The sequence below is a fragment of the Monodon monoceros genome, unplaced genomic scaffold, assembly GCF_005190385.1.
Source record: "Monodon monoceros isolate NGI ecotype Baffin Bay Population unplaced genomic scaffold, NGI_Narwhal_1 Super_Scaffold_11, whole genome shotgun sequence".
NCBI lineage: Eukaryota > Metazoa > Chordata > Mammalia > Artiodactyla > Monodontidae > Monodon > Monodon monoceros.
The window spans coordinates 128,121,839-128,144,633 of NW_021703767.1; the positions used below are offsets into that span (position 1 = coordinate 128,121,839).

The following is a 22,795-nucleotide window of genomic DNA, read 5'->3' on the forward strand; positions in this document are numbered from 1 at the left end:
AAATAAACAAGTGGGACCTAATGAAATTTAAAAGCTTTTGCACAGCAAAGGAAAACATTAACAAGACGAAAAGACAACCCTCAGAATGGGAGGAAATATTTGCAAATGAAGCAACTGACAAAGGATTAATTTCCAAAATTTACAAGCAGCTCATGCAGCTCAATATCAAAAAAAACCCAATCCAAAAATGGGCAGAAGACCTAAATAGACTTTTCTCCAAAGAAGATATACAGATTGCCAACAAACACATGAAAGGATGCTCAACATCACTAATCATTAGAGAAATGCAAATCAAAACTACAATGAGGTATCACCTCACACCAGTCAGAATGGCCATCATCAAAATATCTACAAACAATAAATCCTGGAGAGGGTGTGGAGAAAAGGGAACCCTCTTGCACTGTTGGTGGGAAAGTAAATTGATACAGCCACTATGGAGAACAGCATAGAGTTTCCTTAAAAAACTGAAAATAGAACTACCATACGACCCAGCAATCCCACTACTGGGCATATATCCTGAGAAAACCATAATTCAAAAAGAGACATCTACCACAATGTTCATTGCAGCTCTATTTACAATAGCCAGGACATGGAAGCAACCTAAGTGTCCATCGACAGATGACTGGATAAAGAAGATGTGGCACATATATACAATGGAATATTACTCAGCCTTAAAAAGAAACGAAACTGAGTTATTTGTAGTGAGGTGGATGGACCTAGAGTCTATCATACAGAGTGAAGTAAGTCAGAAAGAGAAAAACAAATACCGTATGCTAACACATATATATGGAATCTAAAAAAAAAAAAAGGTTCTGAAGAACCTAGGGGCAGGAGCCTGAATAAAGACGCAGACATAGGGAATGGACTTGAGGACACAGGGAGAGGGAAGGGTAAGCTGGGAAGAAGTGAGAGAGTGGCATGGACATATATACACTACCAAATGTAAAATGGATAGCCAGTGGGAAGCAGCCGCATAGCTAGTGGGAGATTAGCTCGGAGCTTTGTGACCACCTAGAGGGGTGGGATAGGGAGAGTGGGAGGGAGACGCAAGAGGGAGGAGATATGGGGATATATGTATATGTATAACTGATTCACTTTGTTATAAAGCAGAAACTAACACACGATTGTAAAGTAATTACACTCCAATAAAGATGTTAAAAAAAAAAAACAGGAGTAACTCAGTTTAGATAAGAGTAGCCAGGATCACTTCAGATCTCTTGGAATGGACAGATTATACTGGAGTGAACGCATTCATTCACTCAACAAATATTTATCGAGCATCTCTTGAGTGCCAGGCAAGGATCCAGGCACTGCTCCATGGGCTGTATTAAAGTGTGGCTGTTTTGAATGATTGAGTCAGATCTGGGTCGCGGTAAGGAAATGAGTACCATGTTATTACAGTGTTTACCAAAGAAAGTGTCACAGCCTTCATGCAAAGAAACTCAACCCCTGCCTCAGCGGCTTCGTGCATTCATGAGCACGAGCATGCCAGCCCTCCTTCCTGTGCAGATATCATCAGCCCGCCAGTCCACGCCAGCTGTGGGAAACAGGGCAGACCCTTGGCAGGGGCTCACAGTGAAGGCTGCTGGGGCAGAGAGGAAGGAGCCAGGCAGCTGTGAGGCTCAGCCCCTGGGGAGCGAGCTCCTACAGCAGGAATAAGTTCACTGTTTCCTCTTCAGGGGGGCATCTCCCTGCATAGAGGGTCCTCTGACCCTCAGCCCAGAAGCGGGTGCTGGGGAGGGAGCTCATGGCCTTAGAGGAAACTGAGTAATAATTCTGAGTGTAATTATTAGATACCTTTTTTCAGGTCTTTGAGGAAGCATAGCTTTGTGTGCCTTTAAAACCACAAAGAATGTGGCATAGATAAAATGCAGCGGTAAGAAAGGAAGGTGTGAGTCTAACCCCGGAGCAGGCAGAGCACCCTCGGATGGCCATCACTGCCCTCTACCTCCACCTTTAGCACCAGTAATGACCATTAATACCTATTTCCTGCTCTCCAGCCACAGCAACGAGGACCAAGAATAAGTTGGAAACTGAGCCAAGAGAGGAGTCAGTCCAACCCAAGGTCAAGGGCCTCACTGTTGTAAGCGGAGCCCAAGTGGAGCCAGAACCTTCTCCCAGTCTGGGTGGCAGGGCCCCACTTTGCAATGAGCCTACTTTATTCACTGAGGGGCTCAGGACAAGGCACTTTCCTCCAAAGTGGTGCTTCTCAAAGCATGGTCTGTGGACCAGCCGCAGCAGCAGCACCAAGGAACTTGTAAGAAATGCAAATTCTTGGCCTCTCCCATGGGTGTTTGAGGGCTACATACCATGAGGGTGCTGGGAGAGAACCTGAGGGGCAGCCGGAGTCTGGGCAGGGGAAGCAGGAGGGGGCGGTGTGCAGACTAAGCCGGAAGAAAGCCTCCACGAGCACGTGTTTGCGGCTGCAGAGAGCCTGCCAGGAGAAGAACCCAGTCGTCCAGGGAATAAGTTAACAAGGTCCCTGGTGATCCTGTCACTAGCAGTCCATTGTGATGGAGAAATCCCCAGGCCAGTTTGCAGTGGGTTGAGCCATCAGTGGTAGGTGAGAAAAACAGAGACAATCTGAGGAAGCTTGACCGTAAAAGAGAACAAAAAAAGAGGACAGAGGCAAGTGGAAGCCAAGGCGTGAATGGTTCCTCTGTTACTAATGTGGGGAAACATGGAAAGAGAAGCAAGTCTGCTGAAGGAAGAGGTTCACAAATGAGAGAAAGTTGAAGCTGCAGCGGGGAGGGAGGAAATCTGAAGGAGCAAATTACTGCCCAAGAAAGCAGAAGGGGATGGACCCAGGGCACAGCCTGAGGGCTGGTCACTCTTGGTCAAGAAGAGGGACAGCCCTTGCCAGAAATTCTCTGGTTTCTAGGCTGGAAGGAAGTGAAAGTAGGTGGGGACAGATAAATGGGAGAACTGAAGGCATTAAAGCACCGTGTGACTCGACTCTGTGAAATGCGAGGCTGGGTGCAGAGTGATGAGCCGGAGTAGGTGTTCTGTGGGTGAAGCAGCTCCCAGGGGAGCGAGGCACCCCGCGTGTGGCTGCAGGTGACCCCTTTGCTGGGAGAGAAAGGCCTCCGAAGTGGAGGAGGTCAAGGACTGAGGGTGTGGGGTGTGGGGTGGGGGCTGGGGGTCAGTCCATGTGGATATCCATGCTGCCCGGGGGCAGTGATGTGGAGGCTGAGAGGAAAAGCTCTGAGTCAGAGTCATGGCCTTGGAAAATGAGGAGAGGGGCCTGGGGAAGGTTGGGAGACAGAAATGAGGAGGGGCTGAGGGGGCCTGGGCTGGAACTCCAAGCCTTGCAAGAGGCAGGGCTCACAGAGAGGAGGCTTGGAAGTGGCCTCTGGGGCCCAGGGGAAAGCCTCCAGCCAGCCCCGCAACCACTGCCTGGGCCTGGGTGTTGGAGGGTGTGCAGCTCTGCCCAGGAGGGCACAGGGAGGTGGGCCCTGAGGGCAGCCAGTTCCTCGAGATGCAGGTGGAGGGAGCAGAGAGGCAGAGGCTGAGGAGGTGGGGGATGGGGACCACAGACCCAGGGTTCAAGGTGGGCTGGGCTGGAAGGGGCGGGACGGTGGGAGCAGTTGGGTCTGGTAGGAAGCATGGAGGGTCTAGGGGTGGAGGAGGCAGAGGATCTGGCTTCAAAGACCTTGAGTTCAGGGCCATGTCCCGGGCCAGGGTAGGAGCCTAGCTGCTGGACTGGGTGAACACAAGCTGAAACACAGGGGCCCAGAGGCTGGCAGGGCCAGCCAATGCTCTGTAGGCTCCGAGCCGAAATCCCACTCCCTGAGTTAGGCCGGACACCTCCCCATGGGGCTGTGGCTGGTGATGTTCTCGTGTTGCCTTTGATGCCCTTTTCTCTCACTCTGCCTGGATAAAGCCCATCCCAGTGCAGCTCCCACCTTCTCCACAAGCCTTTCCTGATCATCCCAATGTACAGTTTCATGTATCTAAACATATAAACAAGATTATATGCCAATCAAAGATTTATCACGTATGTTTTATAGGGATGTCACTATATCATGTATATTATAAATGCTTAACAACAGAAATGAAAAATCGTTAGACAGAAAACAGCTGTAATAGAAGTTGTGGTGTATTCAGGCCGCTGCCCAAAGGGTGACCCTGTGACCCCACCCGGCTGCACACGCTCCCCTTTGGGACAGCTGGGCTGCATTGTGAGCTGCTGGGGTACGCAGTTGTCTCAGATTTCCTCCGAGTCTCCTTTGTGAATAAAAATTGTGTCGTGGGCATAGTGGATGCTCAGCAAATATTTGTGAAAGGGACAAATAAACAAGTGACCCAGGAAGGTTTTAGAATAGAGGCCACGTCACAGCACGGCCAGTGGTGTGGACTTTGGAATCAGACGGGTTGCAGTTCAAGTTCCAGCTCTGCCCCTCACCAGCCCTAGGGCTGAGGGCAAAGTTTTAGGCTCCCTGAACTTCGGTTTACCCCCCCAGTGAAAGGGGGGCAATGCCCGGAGCTCCCCACAGGATGCTGTAGGCTGGAGTGCACCATGAGGGGGGCCCCCGCCTAGCAGGGGTGTGACGTGAGCCCTCCGAGTAGCCAAGCTCTCATAGGAGGGAACAGGATGCATGTGAATTTCGGCCGCGTTCACTGACTGGAACTTGAGCACCAGGGGAGAGTGGTTACGGCAGGGCTGGACCAGGAGTAGCTTCCCCGATGCCCTTCCAGACAAGGGATCAGTTTGGTTTCAATTCTGAAAATGGTACTTATGGAAAATTGCTGTGTGACCAAGTGATTCCTTCTTTCTTTTGTTTTTTATAAAGTTTATATTTGATTCATTGTAAAGTAAATTTATCATAGAAATGAGAAAGATGTAGAAAAAATGAGTTAAAAAACTCACATTTCCACCATGGAAAGATCATCTTTATTAACATTTTGCTGTATTTTCTTTTAGTCTTAAAAAACTCTATGCACAAGCTTTTTGAAACACATAATTGCAAGTATTATATGTGTGTGTGTGTGTGTGAGTGCGTAATCTATAAGTTTGTCCTTTTTTTTTTTTTTTTTTGCGGTACACGGGCCTCTCACTGTTGTGGCCTCTCTCGTTGCTGAGCACAGGCTCCGGACGCGCAGGCTCAGCGGCCATGGCTCACGGGCCCAGCCGCTCCGCGGCATGTGGGATCTTCCCGGACCGGGGCACGAACCCGTGTCCCGTGCATCGGCAGGCGGACTCCCAACCACTGTGCCACCAGGGAAGCCCCCAGTGTGTCCTATTTTTAATTTGACATCATGTCACAGCGTTTTCCTTATTATTGCAGATTCTTCGTGAGCATGATTTTAGTGACCGTGTACACCCACGGAGCTGTTTCTCCACATGTTTTCGGAGCCTCTGCAGCTCGGCCGTCTCACCAGGTGCTGGGAAGTCCGGCTTCCACACTTGTGTCTTCAACCTCCAGGGCCCGACTCCAGCATGGCATTAGGGCTCCTTGACACTTGAGACCCAGCAGAAGGACGAGGTCTGTGTTCAGAAGACCCAGGTACCAGGCCACGCTCACCTCTTGCCTTTGTTCTCGTTCTTTGAAAGAAGGGTAGTAGCAACCAGACTTGCCTCGCAAGGCAGCTCCCAGGTTAAGTGAGATCCTAGCTCTGAGGCTGCTCTGTGAATTGCCTGGTGTTGTCCAAACCTTGGTTTATTGGATTCATTAGCACTTTTTACATGCCAGCAACAGGAAATCCAGCACCACACAGCTTAAATTGGCTCACAGAATCACAGCGTCCAGATGCTGAGGTCCAGCGGGACCCAGGGCCTGAAGGACACAGTCACAGGCCTCAGTGACCTCTGTACCACATTCCTGCTCCTTCAATGGTCGCATCCTGGGACAGATTCTCCCAGAATGCCCCAGACTCCTCCCTGAGGGAGGCACCCCCCCTGCTGGCAGCCCCAGGAGAGAACATGCTGTCCTGACAGCTCCAGTAGAGGGCCAGGCCCCATGCCCTCTGCCCCAGCAGGGTCCACCCACCTAACCTCATAACCTGAGAGTGGGGAGGGGGTACCCCAAAGGAAGGTCGGGTGCTTCCACCAGAAGTAGGACAGATCTGGGGAGGGGCCAGCCGGAGATGCCCACTTCTCTGGCCATCATTCCTACTACTGTGGCTAGAGGGAGGCTCTCAGAGCACGAGTCCCCACGACACCCCAGAGTGAGGGAGCTGTGGACTCCCCAGCCTTGGGTTCAAATCCTGCCCGGTCAACCGCCCCCACCTCCTCCCCAGCTGGCTGCGCACAGAAGCAGTCAACATTCTCTTCCCGAATTCCCAGCAATGGGGCCACACCCCCAGGCGATTGCTCCTGGTGACCCATGAACAGGGAGGAGGCCTGACTCCCAGTGACCTCATCAGGTGGCTCAGCGCACGGGGAACAGGGCCCAGGGTGTGTTAGGGACCCCAGCCCAGGTGAAGGGCCCCACGGAGCTTTAGAGGCCCCAAAGTGTACCGCTGAGAACGCAGAGCTGAGGCTTCCTGGCAGAGCGTGGGCAGGCAGAGGGCAGAGCAGCAGAACGGGTAACTGTCAGAGGAAGCATTGGTGCCGTCAGGTCAGGCCCGGGAGCTGGGAAGGCCAAGCTCTGTCCAGTTGGGAAGTGAGGTCTGGGTGATAAGCGTGTCCCCACGAGCTGCTCCCGCCCGAGTGACAGTCGGGCTCCTGCTCTGTCCCCCGGGTGGCATCCTGCTGTCTGCACACATGTTTACACTTGGTCCCTGCCCCAAAGGCTCACAATCCACCTGATATGGGGTCAGTCCAAACAGCGCCGGAGGGTGTGTGCACAGCCAGGCAGGGCCCACTCCCTCTCCTCGAAGGAGACAGAAGCAGGCCCCAGAATACCCTTGGGAGCTGTGGAGGGTGGGAGGGAAGGAAACAGGGAGCTGGAGGCCTTTCCGGGGAGGAGGCCACAGACCTGGATAAACACAGGAGGAGGAGATATGGGTGAAGAAGCAAGACTGACGAAAGAGCAAATTCCTTCCAGAAGCGAGGCGGGACCAGTGGGAGCGCGAGGCCAGACCTCGACCCAGAGCCCGACAGACAGGGAGCAGAGTAGGATCCAGGTGCCCCAGAGGGACGTCGTCCAGGCCAAGTGGGAACTTTAGGAAATGGAAAAGGTGCGCAGCGCGTGTCCTCGTTGGGGCTTCCGTGGGGTGACCCTGCTGTGGACAGGTGTGAAGATTCAAGGAGAGGGCAGGGTGAGGAAAGGAGGGGCACCTCTGAGCAGGAAACACGTGTGTGTGTGTGTGTGTGTGTGTGTGTGTGCACCCTCACACTGCAGCCACGACAGAGCCCAGGCCTTGGGCTCCCAGGCGAGGGTGTGGAATTCCAGGGCTGGGACTGGGACGCTTGGCCTCTCCCAGTGCACACAGAGGGGACACGACGGGGAGGAGAGACCACGGGGCCTGGAAGGGGTCCTAATCCTGCAGTTCCCCTGCTGGACCTCCAACTCCATCCCCAACATTAGGGGAGGATGGGGCTCCAGTTAAGCTTCCTTAGGGATGGGCAGCCTTGGGCCCCTCATGCCTTCAACCACCTCTGGCCTGGGGTGACAGGTGACAGCCCCCACCCAGGCTCAGCTTCCACAGAGGGGGCTGGATTAAGTGTCTCCCAGGCTCCGTTGAGCAGAAGCTTCTGGGGAGACGTTTCTGGAGAAAGGAAGCCTCCGAAGGGGAAAGCAGGGAACAACTGAGGAGGGATCAGGGCCTAGGAGGGAGCACCGCTGGCTTAGGAGAAAACAACAACGGTAACAATATGGTGACCACCACGGAGCTGCTCACTCCCCACGCAGCTCGGAGAAAGCGAGCGCTGCACAGACAGGTTGAGCAACTTGTCTTGGGTGATACAGCCAGTAAGCTGACAGAGCTGGGAGAACAAGAGGTCCCTCTTTGGACCATGGAGCCCAATGCCTTGACTATACAGGTGAGGAGTCAGCTCTCTCCGGGAAGGTGCCCACACAATGTGCCTACAGTTCCTTCTCCAGGACTGGGGATGGGGGACAGAGTGTCGGATCAAGGCAGCCACACCACCTGGCATCTGGGGATCAGCCCTGAGTTGACTCTCTGAGTTCCAGGGCTTTGTCTGGGCTACTGGAGACAAGAAAGACCCCAGGAGGTTCCCAGGGCCTGGGTGGACTTTACAGTAGCAAGTCAGGCCATTCCCCTGGGGTGCTGGCTTTCCTCTACAGGGGCCAGGAGGGGTGTCACTGGTGAGGAGACAAGACCTAAGGGGTAGAAATGCAGCAGGAGGAATGATTTTGAATATCACAGAGGAAAATATCTAGAGGTGTTTGAATTACACTGCTGGCCAGCAGTCCAAAGGCAAAGAGCTTTCTGCAAAAAGTTATCCATCAAGTCCCTGTGTGTAAAAGACAAAAGTTAGAGACACCCCCAACATTCAACAACAGCAGAGGGCTTAAATAACTCCTGGTTGCCCACTCAGCCATTCAAAGAGATGGTGACAAGCCCCTCTCAACGTGGAAAAATGCTTATTGTAAAAAGTAAGAGCTAAATGCTATACTGTGATCTTTCTAAGTAAAAACATGCTTATTGGAAAGAAACGGGAAAAATAGAAACCTGAGTAAAGTTTTAACAGTGGTGTGGGATGATGGGTGGAGTAGAGTTCAAACACAGTTAAATTAGTTTTGAAAGACTATAATATAAAGATTAACAAACAGTTCAAAAACAAGCGTCATGGCAAAGAGACAAAGCATTGGTTTTCTGGTTACTTGGTAACATCCAAACAACAGGATCCACGGGCCCCAGGCCCTCAAAGGGCCAAGGACACTCTAGATGCTCGCCGACAGTGTGTGGCATGACCCCCAGCAGGATCAGGAAGGTGAAGTCCGAGCCCTGCAGGGAGGCTGACTGGTGATCACGCAGGAGGACGGGCTATGATAACACCGCTTGGGGACAACCTGAACCCAGGTTGATGGAGCACAGAGGATGGGGCCTGGCTGGACCCCTCACCCACAGGGAGGGGTGCAGGGCCAGCCCTGTTGTGGTCTCTCTTTTTCCTGCGCCTGCTGCATCTCCTGCCATAGCAGTGAGCGACCTGCACTGGGTGAGACCTAGAGCTGGAACAGGACACCAAGGCCTTGAGAAGCCCTTCCTGGAAGAAAGCAAACGTCCCATCTGTGTGCCCCACCCTGAGCGAGCACTGGTGTACCACAGGTAACATGCAACGCAGCTGGGGTCCCAGGAGCGGGACCCCTGCCCCTTCCTCTCTTTGCTGCATTTTCTCATGGGGAGTGGGGAGCTAGGTCAACCCCGGGAGGGGCCCAGTGGCCGAGCAGCAGGTGCTGCTGGGAGGGCAAGAGGCAGGGCTCACAGAGAGGAGGCTTGGAAGTGGCCTCTGGGGCCCAGGGGTGCAGGAGGGAAGGTGCCAGGCAGAGGGGAGAGGGATGGAGGGCCCTCAGAGCTGGATCTAGAAGGGTCCCGGAGGCCCTGGGCTGTGCTCAGACCCCCACTCAGGGAGAGCACTCTGGGCTGGGTGTGCTGCTGGCAGCGGAGGTTCTGAGGGGGCAGGGATGGGTGAGGCCCAAGGTGGCTTCAGAACCCTGAAGGTCCATCCGGTGGGGGACTACACTTGTCCTGCCCGAACGCTGCGAGCGGGGGCCCCCAGGAGCTGGGACCCTATACCGAGAGGCCGGGGTTTGGATCCCGGCTCTGCTACCTCCTAGCTGTGTGGCCTTGAGCAAGTTATTTTAACCTCTCTGTGCCTCAGTTTCTCCAAATATAAAATGGCACTAATAAAAATAATCCCTCTTATTGGGCTGTTTTGAGGATTAAATGAATCAGCATTGTGCCAGCACGGGGCAAGGACTGTCAACACTGCATGTTTGTCCAATAAAAATATAAACTAGTGGCCAGGGCGGCTCACAGGGGACCGGGCCTCCCCACCAGTGTCACTGACAAAGTGGTGGAGCACTTGGCTGCAGGGGTGCCCTCCACCTTGGTGATGGGGTGGTCGTTGGGCCCCCCTCACCACAACCCCCCCCAACTTGGCACACAAGGAGCTAGGTGGGCAGAGTTAATGCAAGATCGTAGTTGCGTCCAAATTGTCAACAGACCCCCATTAGTGGCTGCAGGAGTGTTGGGTGTGGCTCGGGGACTGATAAACATACCAAGGGGCCCCTGGCCAGCCTCCAGTGACAACAAGGCTGATGAAGGAGGCCTCCAGGGGGCAGAAGGGAGGGGCCCGGAATGCAGGCAGTAGGGGGTTGACAGAGACAGCAAGGGCTTGGAGGCCTCAGGAGCAATGAGGCCTTTCCCAGTCACTGGGTCTTTTTGGACTTCATTTCAGCTCAATTCCATTAAATAAACATTTTAAAGCAACGGGATATGCTCGGCCAAATAGGGGACGCAAAGAGAATGAACACAGAACCGTTGTCTCAAGGAGCTCACAGCTGATTTGGAGCAAGAGAACACCATCAATCCCACCAACCACCAGGCACCGGCAGTTCCCACACCAGCACCAGGAACTCTCGGCACCACTTCACACACTTATAACAGCCCCAGCTTCTCAGAGAAGCTGAGAGGTTAAGCAGGCCAACTAAGGTAACGCAGCTTGTGAAGGGTAGTGGCATCTATGTCTGACTTTGGGGTCTGTGCCCTCAGCAACACATGTATTGTCTCCAATGGAACCTGTGAAAATAAAGGCAGGAACACATGGTATGTGTTGGGGAAGAGCCCCAAGCCTCAGTTTATTCATCTGTGAAATGGGCATAATGACCTCTAGTTTCCTGAGTGACAGGGGATACTGTATGTGACAGGTTCTATTGTTTTTATGGGGGCCCAGAATAGGCAGTAACAGGAGCTGCCCTTGAAGGGTAGAAGCCCAGTGCTATGAGGCAGGCAGCAGGGCAGGAGGAACAGCATGAACAAAAGCCTGGAGGCGGGACATGTAACTGCTCCAGTTTCAAGCAGAGAGAAAGCAGGAGGTTTCAGGGCTCAGATGAGAAGCTGCTCAGCTCCTTTATCTTTCTTCTTCCCTCTGCACCCCTGGGGCAAGTTCTGCCGGCCTCCGTTTGCACTTTCTCCCTTCCAGCTCCTCCTCAGCCCACGTTGTCTGGCTTCTGCTCACGTCACTCACCGGAAATACTTGCCAAGGTCCTCGGTGCCAGCCTATAGCCAGCCCGATGGCCATCCTTGGGTCTTATCTTCCCTCCTCACCGTCCTAGGCATGCTCCTGACCTCCTCCTCCTCGAAACACTACCCCGGGGCTATATCAACATGTGGACATGCACTCTCGGGTTTACTTCCCTCCATGCTGGACTCTTCCCCTCTGTCTCCTTTACTGGCTACATCCCCTGCGTGACCTGGATGTTGCTGTGGCTGGTCCTGGACCTGTTTCTCCAACACATTCTCACCAGGAGACTCATCCTTTCTTGAGGCTTACCCACTGCCTCCATGCCGATGTCCAGGCCACAATCTCTAGCTCAGCGTCCGCCCTGAGCACTGGACCCCTGTACCAGTCTGCCTGCTGGATGCCTTGCCTGCATGTGCTCCAGGCCGTCTGAACTCAAAAGGAACCTAGGAGGACGCATCGCATTCCCCCAGTTGCTGCTGCCCCTTCTGGTCCCCTCTGCCAGAAGTTGGTGTCACTGATGCAGGCTGCCCAAGTCAGACCCTGGGAGTCATCCCCGCAGAGCTCCTGAGATGCCTTCTAGACTGCCCCACTGCACTCTGACCCCGCTGCCAGAAAGGCCCATGTAAAATGCCAAACAGCCCACGTCACCTCCTGTTCAGAAGCCTTTAAAGGCTGTCCATTACGTTGGGGATAAGACCTACACTTCACTGCATGCCGCTCGTGTCCCAACCTCTTCACCGCACACCTTCCCACGGTCCCCAGGTCTCATGCTCCAGCCAGACTCAAATCATGGAGCAGATTTACCTTCCTTCACCTTAATCCTCCCAATCCTGGCAGTCCCTAGGGCTCAGCTTGAAAGTCACCTCCTCCAGGAAACCTCCCTGCTGCCCCAGGACGAGTTAGGGTCCTAACTGTGCTCCCGTAGCAGATGAGGCCAACAGCTCTTTTCCTGTGTCACACTGATGCTTCCTCTCCTCACTCCCCACCCTGAGTTCATAGAGTTCACAAGGAACTGTCTTTGTCTTTGTTTTTCTAGTGCTAAAAAGTATTTGCTGAAATCAAAGGATCTGGGAAGAGTCTTAGAAACAGACCCTGGGGGTGTTCTTTGAGGGAAATGGGTTACCCTATGTGTAGACGCTGCAAGGAAGCAGCTAGAGTATTAACTACAATTCTTAGCCGCCTTCTAATGGGTGACCACGTGACCCAGTTTGGGCCAACAAGCCTTAAGGAAAGGTAGCTGAGCGTGCACAGGAGACATTTGCTTCCCTGATGTGCTCACGGCCCCTTCCTGTTTTCTGTCTTCCACTTCCTCCCTGGAACTAGGAGAGGAGGCTGGCGGTGGAGCAGCCATCTTGTGATGATGAGCCAGCCATAAGGACGGGAGTCACACACTAAGGAATCTTGAAGGGACCTAGGTCATGACCCCTAGACTACCTACTAGTGGCTTCTTATTATGAAAGACAAATAAATCTCCTTGAGGCCCCAACTTCAGCTGGGTCTCCATTACATTTAGCTGCACTCCCCATAGAAAAGACAGATGATGGCAGATAACCATCCGTGGGCATTTCTGAATAGACCTTTTCTTTAAAGATGATGCTAGTCCTGACAGTGGGCAGAGGCAAGATGAACGGGTCAGGACGCGGTGAGGGCTGGAGAGGCCGACCCTGCCTAGGATTCTGTCAGAGGACCATGGCAAGGACTCACTCAAGGTTTGAGGAAGAGGCTCCAGTCACGGTGGCCCTAATGTGACCATGACCTTGGCCTGGGCCTTATCTGGTCTCTGCTTGGTTTCACTGCTGGGATAGATAGCTTTTCAAAGGGCATAGTGCTGCAAGTCTGGGCTTTGGAGTCAGGAGAGCAGGGTTCAGGTTCCAGCTGCATCGCTTACTGGGGGTATGACTTCCAGTCACTCTTTTTGGCTGACCTCATCATCGTCTGTAAAATCCAGATTGTGACAGTGCTGATAACCGTCGGGCTAATGCTGGGGTTCTGTGGCATCGTGCCTGGGGGTGCCGGCAGAATGCCTGGCGCAGTCCATCATGGCTGCTACAGCCCAGCGCCCAGCACACATTGAGTGCTCTGTGGGGAAGGCCGTTCTTGTGTTGCAAGTTCTCTGAGACGGCTTACTGGTGACCAGAGTTTCATGCCTACTCTGGATCTGGGGCTGCTGCAGGGCTCTGGAAAGCCTCTCTGATGCCCCTCGATCTGTGGGTGAGTAAAGTGGCCCAAGGCCACCCACTGTCCAGTGGCTTTCCCTCCAGCACTGTGTGTTGTTGTGTCCAGGGTCCTGGGCCACAGGTAGAAAGGAGAAGCCCCTGGACATCGGACAGCCCAGACCAGGCCCAGAAAGGCATCAGGCCTTGGGTAGAAGTAAGAAACCTACATGGTCCATCTGTCCTGTGGCCCCTGTCTTAGCCGAATCTTCCTGGGAGTTGAGGGGCATCTTTTCTTGGGAATAGCTAGGAGGGGGATGTGAGGGTGGGGGCTTGAAGAGGTTGGTTCTGCAGATAACTACAGGAATTACGGAGTTAGAAAAATACCCCCAGAACTGGATTCCTTACTGCAGCTCCTTTGGGCAGACCCTTCTTACCCTTCTTGTGAAAGTGTCACCTTCTTTCTCTTTTCTGTACTACCTCTCCTGGTGGAAAAGATCTTGGGGAAAAAAAAGTAAGCGTTTGTTCTATTCCAGCCCTGAAAAGGAGATCAGTGAGTGCATCCCATTTGTCCACGACCTCCCCCGCCTCCCCTCAACACTCCAGGCCAGGCGCAGCCATGCTGACACTCGACAGCACCTCCAGTTTACCTTGGCTCCCGTCCAGAGAGTCCAGGCCCAGCCCGGGGCGGCCCCCACCTCTCCACCTTTGTTACCAGGCCCCTCTACAGCGCAAACAGCAGTTTAAATATAAATCAGTCCTGGACGCAAACAGAGCCTCGGAGCCATCACCGGAACTGAGAGCCCAGGTTTTCGACGAGTGCAAACAAGCAGAGACCGACTCCGTAAACCTTCCTGAGCGCGTCGGGAGGGGCGCGGAGGCTCCGCTTCCCTTCACAAGCGTCGGCGCCTCTCCGACGCCCCTGGCTCCCGCTGGCACCCCCGGCGCCCCTCGCTCCTCCGCCAGTCTCCTCCGGCCCCCGCAGCCCTGCCGATCCCTTGTCGGGGCCCCCGCGGCATTCACCCCGCCCCGTCAGCGCCCCGGGCGCCCCCCCCCCCCACTCAGCAGCCTCCCGCCCCCCCCCTCAGACTTCCCCCTCCCGGGGCCCGCCACCTCCCGCCCCCACCCTCCAGCGGGCGGGACCTTCTCCCGGGGCGGTCGAGCCTCCCGGGTCCCTGCAGGGCTGCGGGCGCGGAGACAACTCCGGCCGGAACGAGGTCAAGCGCAGCCGGCCACCGCGTCACACCTGTCTGAGGGGGCGGCGGCGGGGCGGGGGCTCGCAGCGCCCTTGACACCCGAGGGAAAGAGGGAGGAGGGAGCGCGCGTTTCATCATCGGCGGTGGCGGCGGCGGCCACTTATAAAACTTCTGGGCGCGCACCCTCGCGCTCAGTCTCCTCAGGCCGCGCCGCGTGCCTCCTCCGGCCACCAACGCCGCACCCGCCACTCGCCGGCCGCCCGCCGCAGCCCAGGCGTCCCGGCCCCGCTCGCCCGGCCTCCCGCCCCGGGCCCCTCGCTGCAGCCACCATGGGGCTCCTACCCGAGCCCGGCGCGCGCCAGGGCAGCGGCGCCTCTGCGGGCCGAGCCCGCCGCTGTCCCCGCTCTATCTTCAGCAACGTTAAGGTGAGCGGAGAACCCGGGACGTCCTGGCCCGAGCCGCGCCGGGCGCACCTTCGGCGGGGTCCCGGCGTCAGTGCTGCGGCCGCTCGGGAGGCGCTGGCGGGGCGGGCTCCCTCCGGGCGGGCTCCCTCCCTCGCCGTCCATACGTCGGTGTCACGCTCCGGCACGCATCCCCGCGGGCCCCGCGCCGCCGGCGAGGGGGCACCTGGCCAGGGAAGCGCGTGCTGGGCGTGTGTGCGTGTGTGCATGTGTTTATGCGAGTATGTGCTCGCGCGCGTGCTCACACGCCCTCGTCAGGGTAGGAAACAGGGCGATGAAAGTACTTGCTTATTGGGCCAACTCTATTCAGATAGTCCTGGCACTAGCCTAGGGAATTGTTCTGTTCTTTGAAAAAGAACATCTCCGGGGCACCTTTTTGGGCTCCTGTGGGCAGTTACTTCGTTAAGGGAATGGGCTTGGAGTTGCCCGTGTCTGGCGCCTTGTAGGGGACAGGCTGGGGTCCCTCTGAGATGAATATCAGAGCCTATCTCACCCTGGGTGGCTGGCAGAAGGGCTGTTCTCCGCTAGGCTTTCGTCTTCCCCAAGGGCGGCAGTGCGTGAGCTCTGCTACCTGAACGGGCTGCTGCCTGCAATGCTGAGAATTCCCCCGAGGCTGGCAACCAACACTGCAGCTCTTGGACCAGCTTTCCTGGTCCGGAACTGGCCCCAGGAAAGCAGCGGCTTTCGCAGTCTATTCCGTAAAGTCTAGGCAGGTGCCTGGCAAGTTATGGGGAGTAGGTGAAGGGGTGTAGGCAGTAGTGTGGTGAGGACCCCCCAGGGGGTCAGGAATGCTTTCCACCCCCTCACAGGTCCAAGAGGACTGGAATGGTTGAATCCACACTCGGGCTTTTTTGTCTCTTCTGGGAGGGCAGAAGCAACTGAGGAATGCACCTCCTGTGGTGAGGATGTGGGAGGTTGTAAAGCCCAGGTCACGGCTCCTTGGGGTCAGGGTGGGAATTATGGTGCAGAGAGGTTGTTTCTGGCAATCACACAATCAGATGGGGCTAGGTAATGCCTCCAGTGGCACAATTAAGGGGAACCCAGAACATACAAATGGAGGATGGGGGTCTCTGTGGGCCAGTTATGTGTGTCCAACAGAAAAGGATCTGGAGGTCACAGTGGAGCCCATCTATGTACTTACTCATATTGTTAGCAGTAGAGCTGGGCTCCCCACTCCTGCTTCTGCTCTTTCCCCACACCACACTAAATAAAGGTTGAATTGATTCCATGGTTGGACGTAAATAAGACATAGAAATTTTGAGATCGTTTAAAATAATCCTCAAATCTCCTCACCTTTGGCCAGACCCTGATGAGAGCACTGTGTGTGGTTTTGGTTCCATCATTTAAAGGAGTTTAGAGAAGTTTCAGCAGAGAATTGTGGAAAACTTGGGGTTTATAAATTAGGAATTGGGAGGAAAGGGCAGGGGCAACAGTTGGGTGGTCTGAAAAGAGAGAGGCCCAGGAGGGAGCCAGGGTGGGGGCAACTCTCTCTGTTTTCACCACTCTTAGGGTTGGGAGCAGGAGGGACAGCTGACAGCGAGGGTAACCCCAAACGAGATTGATCCATTTAGACCTGCCCTGAGTCCCTAAAATAAATGAGTTTATGACAGCAGTTTCTTTGAAGATCTATAAAAATAAGATAATTTATCACATGCCGATGATATAGCCACATGTGCCTGAGGCCTGGGCGCAGGCCAATCGGCCTCCGGAAGGCTCATACCAGTTAGGAGTTTTTCTGAACTCTAAAAACCAGATTCCTTTAATCATTGCCTCCGTTGATCCATAGTAATTCTAAGACCAGAGTTAGGAGCAACTTCCACTTAGCTTCACTTATCCGCCTGAAACCAGCTAGGAGACTGGATATCTCAAGGCACATCTGGGGGCTGGAATTCCATTAGTTAAACTCCCTGAAGTCATTTCTTCCACGGGGTAGGGCTGGCTTCTGGGGGCTTTGCTATTTGATGAGGGATTTCCTTCTCCCAGTGAGAGGTTTGGTGGCTGCCATGCACCCTGCCAGGGGGGTATGGACTGCACATGTCGTGACATGTGTGACATGGGAGGAACACAGGACACCCAACCTGAGGACCCATCATTTTTCTAGGTTCCTCGTTGTTGGGACAGACTAACCAATAGGCTTTATGACATTCCTGCAAAACGCCACATACCACATGGTTTAGAGAAAGAAGATGAAGCCAGGGGACTCAGATCCAAGCCCCATGCCATCCCCTTACTAACTAGGTAACACAGGGAAGTATCCCTGAGCCTCGGAGTCCTTATGTGAAAAAAAACTGGGCAACATGAACAATTCCCTCCTCCCGGAGGCAGGGTAGAGAAGGCCTTCATAAGGATTATGTGGAATGAGGCAGAGGAAATGGCTTTGTAAACCATACTGGGTTTTCTGGGATTGGCATCATTGTGAGGTCAGTTCCCGCCTCAACAAACAAGACTGTGAATTCAAACGTCATTTAGGATCGATTATTCCACCAATTATGTCTCATTCTATGAGACATAGTTAATAGTTAAGAAAAACTACAGTTAATAATAATACCCAAAAATAGCAATAGTAGCAAACAGCAACAGATCTGTCTGAATTTACTGGGAACTATGGAAATATCTCACCCATATGACGTCCTCATTACAGCTCTGTCAACTGGATGCTGTTACTGTCCCCATTAATGATGAGGAAAACAAGGCTTAGTGAGGCTGGTCCTTTGGGCTTGGATACATAACCAGAAAGAGTGGAGTGTAGAGGAACCAGGAACGTGAGCCTCCAGGTCAGAACGCCTAACCCCTGTGCGCCTGGCCCTCTCTGTCGCACGGCACTGGTCAGCTCAGCGTTAGCGTGTGGAGATTCCTCAGATGTGCTTGTTCCAAGTGGTCAGGGCTTTCTCCAGGCCCTGGTGACACACACATCTCAGCCGTGACCAGGGGCCACTGCCATGGCTGCAGCACAGATCCGCGTAAGCACTAACAGGCCCAGACCCCTTCACTCCTCCCGACCTCATCTCGAGCCTGGTGACTCTCAGGCTCAGGCTGAGTTTTTGGTACTTCCTTCTGCAGGAGTCAATACAATCGTGTTTAATCTAGAGACAGTCTCAATTGCCTCTGGGTTACAGCATTCTTAAGAACTAGAGGACCTGCTCACCAGTCATGGTTAGAGGGAGCAGTTTGGCATCCAGTACTCCAAAGCTCTAAATTAAAAACAGGTTCATTCAGCAATTATGGGGCAGGGGTGGGGGAGTTAGCGGGGAGCCTTTTGGCTAACTTATCCTGGCAGCCTCAAAGAGATCTGTTTCTTCTGAAAATGAAACTTTTGGGGCCAAACTGAGGTTGTCTTATAGAAGGAGTGGTCGATTGGTAATTGCTGCCCAAAGTTTGGGAACTTAAACACACCAGGGCCCCAGTGTAGGGAAATAATGGATATCCAGTCAGTGGGGATGGAAGGCTGGGGAAGAACAGTGGGAAGAAAGGGATAGACGAATCTCACAGCTTGGCCTGGGTGGCCCTGGTGACCTGTGACCTGGGAGGGAGGCCCCCGAATGAGGGAGAGGTGCTTTGTCCTGGCCTGTGTCCGTAACGTCCTGAGGCCTCTGACTCCCAATCATGGGGCAGCAGCTTGGACTCAACTTCTCAGTTTCCAGAGGAAAGTGCTATATCCCAGCAACCTGCAATGCATGCTTGGGGAGACACTCTGAAGAGAACCCTCTGGGCCAAAAGAATTCCTTCATCAACCTGGTGGATTAAGATATGCTCCTCCCTCCCCAGGATGTATTTCTCTGACATTGGGGACAGCATATATTATGATCTCCAGGGTGTCTGTCCCCTGAGAGGCCCACCTTGCCCTGCTTGTGTGTGTGTGTTGGGGAGGCAGTTTTGGGGGATGGTTTGGGGGGTGGGGAGGGAGAACCATGGGAACGGGTGGGGTGGTGGTCAAAGGTCACTTAGACCCTTTCCTCCTATAGCTATGCTCAAAGCCCTTCCTAGCTTTCCTCGTGTCTCCTGGTGATGAATTCGTGACCTGTGTTGCCACAGAACAAGTGGCAGAGGGATTTATTTTGAAATAATTATAGATGCATAGGAAAAACAGTGCTGAGAGGTCCTGTGTTTACCCAGTTCCTCCCAAGGATTTCATCTTACATAATTACAGTGTAATACCAAAAGCAGGAAATTGACATTGCCATGATGTGTGAGTATAGTTCCAGGCCATTCAATCGTGTGTACAGATTCAGGGAGCCACCACCCCACTGCTTCGAGACAGAACTATCCCATCTCCACAAAGGTCTCCTTCCGACTCCTATCCTTGATGTGTTCTCTAGCGCAGTAATTTTATCATTTTGAGAACATTATATAAATGGAGTCATGAAATATGTGTGTGACCTTTTGAGACTGGCTTTTTTCATTAAGCATAATGCCCTTGAGATCGACCCAAGCTGTTCCATGTATCAATAGTTTGTTCCTTTTTTTTTTTGAGGGGGGTACGCGGGCCTCTCACTGTTGTGGCCCCTCCCGTTGCAGAGCACAGGCTCCGGATGCGCAGGCTCAGCGGCCATGGCTCACGGACCCAGCCGCTCCGCGGCATGTGAGATCCTCCCGGACCGGGGCACGAACCCGTGTCCCCTGCATTGGCAGGTGGACTCTCAACCACTGCGCCACCAGGGAAGCCCTTTGTTCCTTTTTATCGCTGAGTACTATTCCATGGCATGGATGTATCGTGATTTCTCCAGCCATTCACCTTTGGGTTGTTTCCTGTTTGGGGCTATTACAAATAAAGCTGCTATGAACAATCATGTATAGGTTTTTGTGTGGGCATAAACTCTCATTTCTCTGGGGTGAATGCCCAGGAGTGCATTTGCTAGGTCATATGGTAGTTGCACGTTGATTTTTAAAAGAAACTGCCAAACTGTTTTCCAGAGTGGCCATAACATTTTACATTTGCACCAGCAAGGTATGAGAAATTCAGTTTCTCTACATCCTGGCCAGCATTTAGTGTTACTGCTTTTTATTTTAGCTATCCTTTTTTTTTTTTTTTTTTTTTAAGAATTCCACCCCTACAGAGAGGCACTGCCTCTGGTGAAAATAAACCAGAGGACCCCATTTTTATGCAACAATAGAATGTAAACACCGGAAGGAACCTCCTCCAGATAAAGAAATGGGCCCAGGAGGGGAGGTGACCTGTGCAAGGTCTCAGGGAACTGGAAGTAGAGTATTTTAGTTATTCGAATTGGTGTGTAGTGAGATCTCATCATGGTCTTAATTTGCATTTCCCTAATGGCTGGTGATGTTGAACATCTTTTCATGTGCTCACTTGCCATGTGTATATGCTCTTCACTGAAATATCTGTTCATATATTTTGTCCATTTTTCTTTTCCTTTTTCTTTCTTTCTTTCTTTCTTTCTTTCTCTCTCTTTCTCTCTCTCCCTCTCTCTTTCTTTCTTCCTTCTTTTCTTTATTATTTTTGGCTGCATTGGGTCTTTGTTGCTACGCTCAGGCTTTCTCTAGTTGCGGCGAGCTGGGGCTATTCATCGTTGCAGTGCGCAGGCTTCTCCTTGCGATGGCTTCTCTTGTTGCGGAGCACGGGCTCTAGGCGTGCGGGCTTCGGTAGTTGTGGCATGCGGGCTCAGTTGTTGTGGCTCACGGGCTTAGTTGCTCCATGACATGTGGGTTCTTCCCGGACCAGTGATCGAACCCATGTCCCCTGCACTGGCAGGCGGATTCTTAACCACTGCGCCACCAGGGAAGTCCTTCCATTTTCTAATTGGATTTTTAAATTTTTGTTTTGAGAGTTCTTTATATATGTGAGATACAAGTCCTTTGTTGGGCATGTGGTTTGCAAATATTTTCTCCCAGTCTATAGCTTATGTTTTCATCCTCTTAACAGAATCTTTCACAGAGAAGAAGGTTTTGATTGTGATAAAGTCCAATTTATCAATTTTTAATTTTCTGGATACTGCTTTTAGTGTCATGTCTAAAAACTCTTCACCAAATCCTAATTCCTGAAGGAGAAATCCTCTGTTTTCTTCTAAAAGTTTTATAATTTTGCATTTAAATCTATAATCCATTTTGAGTTAATTTTTGTAGAGATGTGAGGTTTAGGTAAAGGTTCATTGTTTTGCCTGTGGTTATGCAATTGTTCCTGCACCATTTGTGGACAAGACTCTCCTTTCTCTATTGAATTACCTTTGTATCTTTGTTGAAGATCAGTTGGCCGTACTTGGGTGGGTCCATGCTGGGTTTTCTATCATGCTTCATTGATGTATGTGTATATCTCTCTGCCAGTACCACAGTGTCTTGATTACTGTAGCTAAATAGCAAGTCTTGATATCAGGTAAAACTTGATTTTCATTCTGCAATGGAATGATTACCAAACCTTATAACCCATTCAGTTTCTCTTCTACTTTGCCTTTTAGGAAGATTTAAGGACAGATTTAAAGCTTGCTTTTAGTAGGTGTATGGGATCTTACATATTTACATGTTTCCAGCTTTTCTTCTGGCCTTAGCTGAATGGTTGTCCTTTCCCTTGAATTTGATTTTTCAGTCTAAGTTCTTAAGCTTTTTCTATGCGTAATGCCAGCCCTGCAAGGGAGGTATCAGCATCTCCATTTCATACTTGAAATCGAGGCACATCCAAGACCACATATCCAGTCAATGGCAAAGCAGGAATTCCCACCAGGGTCATCTCACTCCCAGCCCCTTTCTTCCCATGGCCTCAGAATGCCTCTCAGTTCTGGATTCTTTCGTCCGTGAACCTTGGGGCCTGAGCGCAGTGATCTCTGAGGTTCTTTCAGGTTCTCAGATTCCCATCTCATGCTAAGTTGCTGATTGAGATGAGACCAGGAGCAGGGCCAGCTGGGTCTGAGCTTTGCCAGGAGACCTGCTCTGAAACCTGGCAAAAGAGGAGGGTGCGGCTGGCCTGGTTGTCTGCGATCAATCCCAGCACTCTTGGTTTCGTGGACCTTGATTCCCTGGGATGGATTAAATTTGATCAGGGTGAAGGATGAACCCAAGGCCAGGAGTCTCAGACTACACTGTGGACTGGATGGATGGGATGATCCTATCCAGTGAGCAGCCGTCGCCCAGAGCTGTCTTCCCAGCCTCGTTGCCTTGTTGGGTGGAGATGCTATGGAGGCTGTGGCTTAGGGAGAAGGTACCAGCCGGCTCAGTAACCCCAGGACTTGTGACATGTGGGACACTCAGTCTGGTCAGCATTGGCACTGACCCCCACAGGGCTGACCACTGCCTCTATAAATATGGGCAAACTAACCCTTTCTTTATCATTTAGTGTGCACCAAGTCCTATAGGAATCTGATGACAAGTTTTATTTTGTTTACCCAAACATCAGCCATACCTATTTATGTTCTGAAAGATGTTCCATCCAACACCCTTGAGAGATGCTGGCCTAGAGCACAGAAGGCCTCCGTTAAAATGCAGAGGGCACCAGGGAGGGTATAGCAAGCTAGTGGTTGTCAATCTGCCCACCAAGATGCCCTGAATTCTAGAAGGGAGTGACCGGTCTCCACAATGGAGTAGGACAAGGGGATGAAGGGTGGTGTCGGGAAATGTGGTTTAACTAATCATGGATATTACATTTCTGTAGAATTTTATGTTTCATCCTAGAATCAAGTGTATTTTATATTTTCCTCCACAATATATCTACATGCTTACAAATAATATGTTGTATTTCCCCCCAAATCTTGGAGTAACACTGATGCTCCAGGAAGCTATGCCATGTCTAGCTCACGTCTGCCAGATGTGACCCCAGGTGGAGTTTGGGAAACAACACAGCAGGCCTCAAGTCAGAATTAGTTTTTCTAACCCAGCCAGCTTGTTGGGCATAGAGGGAACCTAGGAAATGTAAGTGGGACAGGTGTGGGGTGTGAATAGCAGACAGTT

The 22,795-nt window shown here is 52.5% G+C and overlaps 1 protein-coding gene across 1 annotated transcript in view; it reads left to right on the plus strand.

The window, feature by feature from the left end:
• The first annotated feature begins 14,449 nt into the window (after window positions 1-14,449).
• Window positions 14,450-22,795, plus strand: part of SLCO2A1 (solute carrier organic anion transporter family member 2A1) — a 76,236-nt gene continuing 67,890 nt past the window's right edge. Inside the window, exon 1 of the mRNA XM_029214854.1 lies at window positions 14,450-14,869. Coding sequence (XP_029070687.1) covers window positions 14,774-14,869 — 96 coding nt within the window. The 5' untranslated portion in view covers window positions 14,450-14,773. The remainder of the gene's footprint in view (window positions 14,870-22,795) is intronic.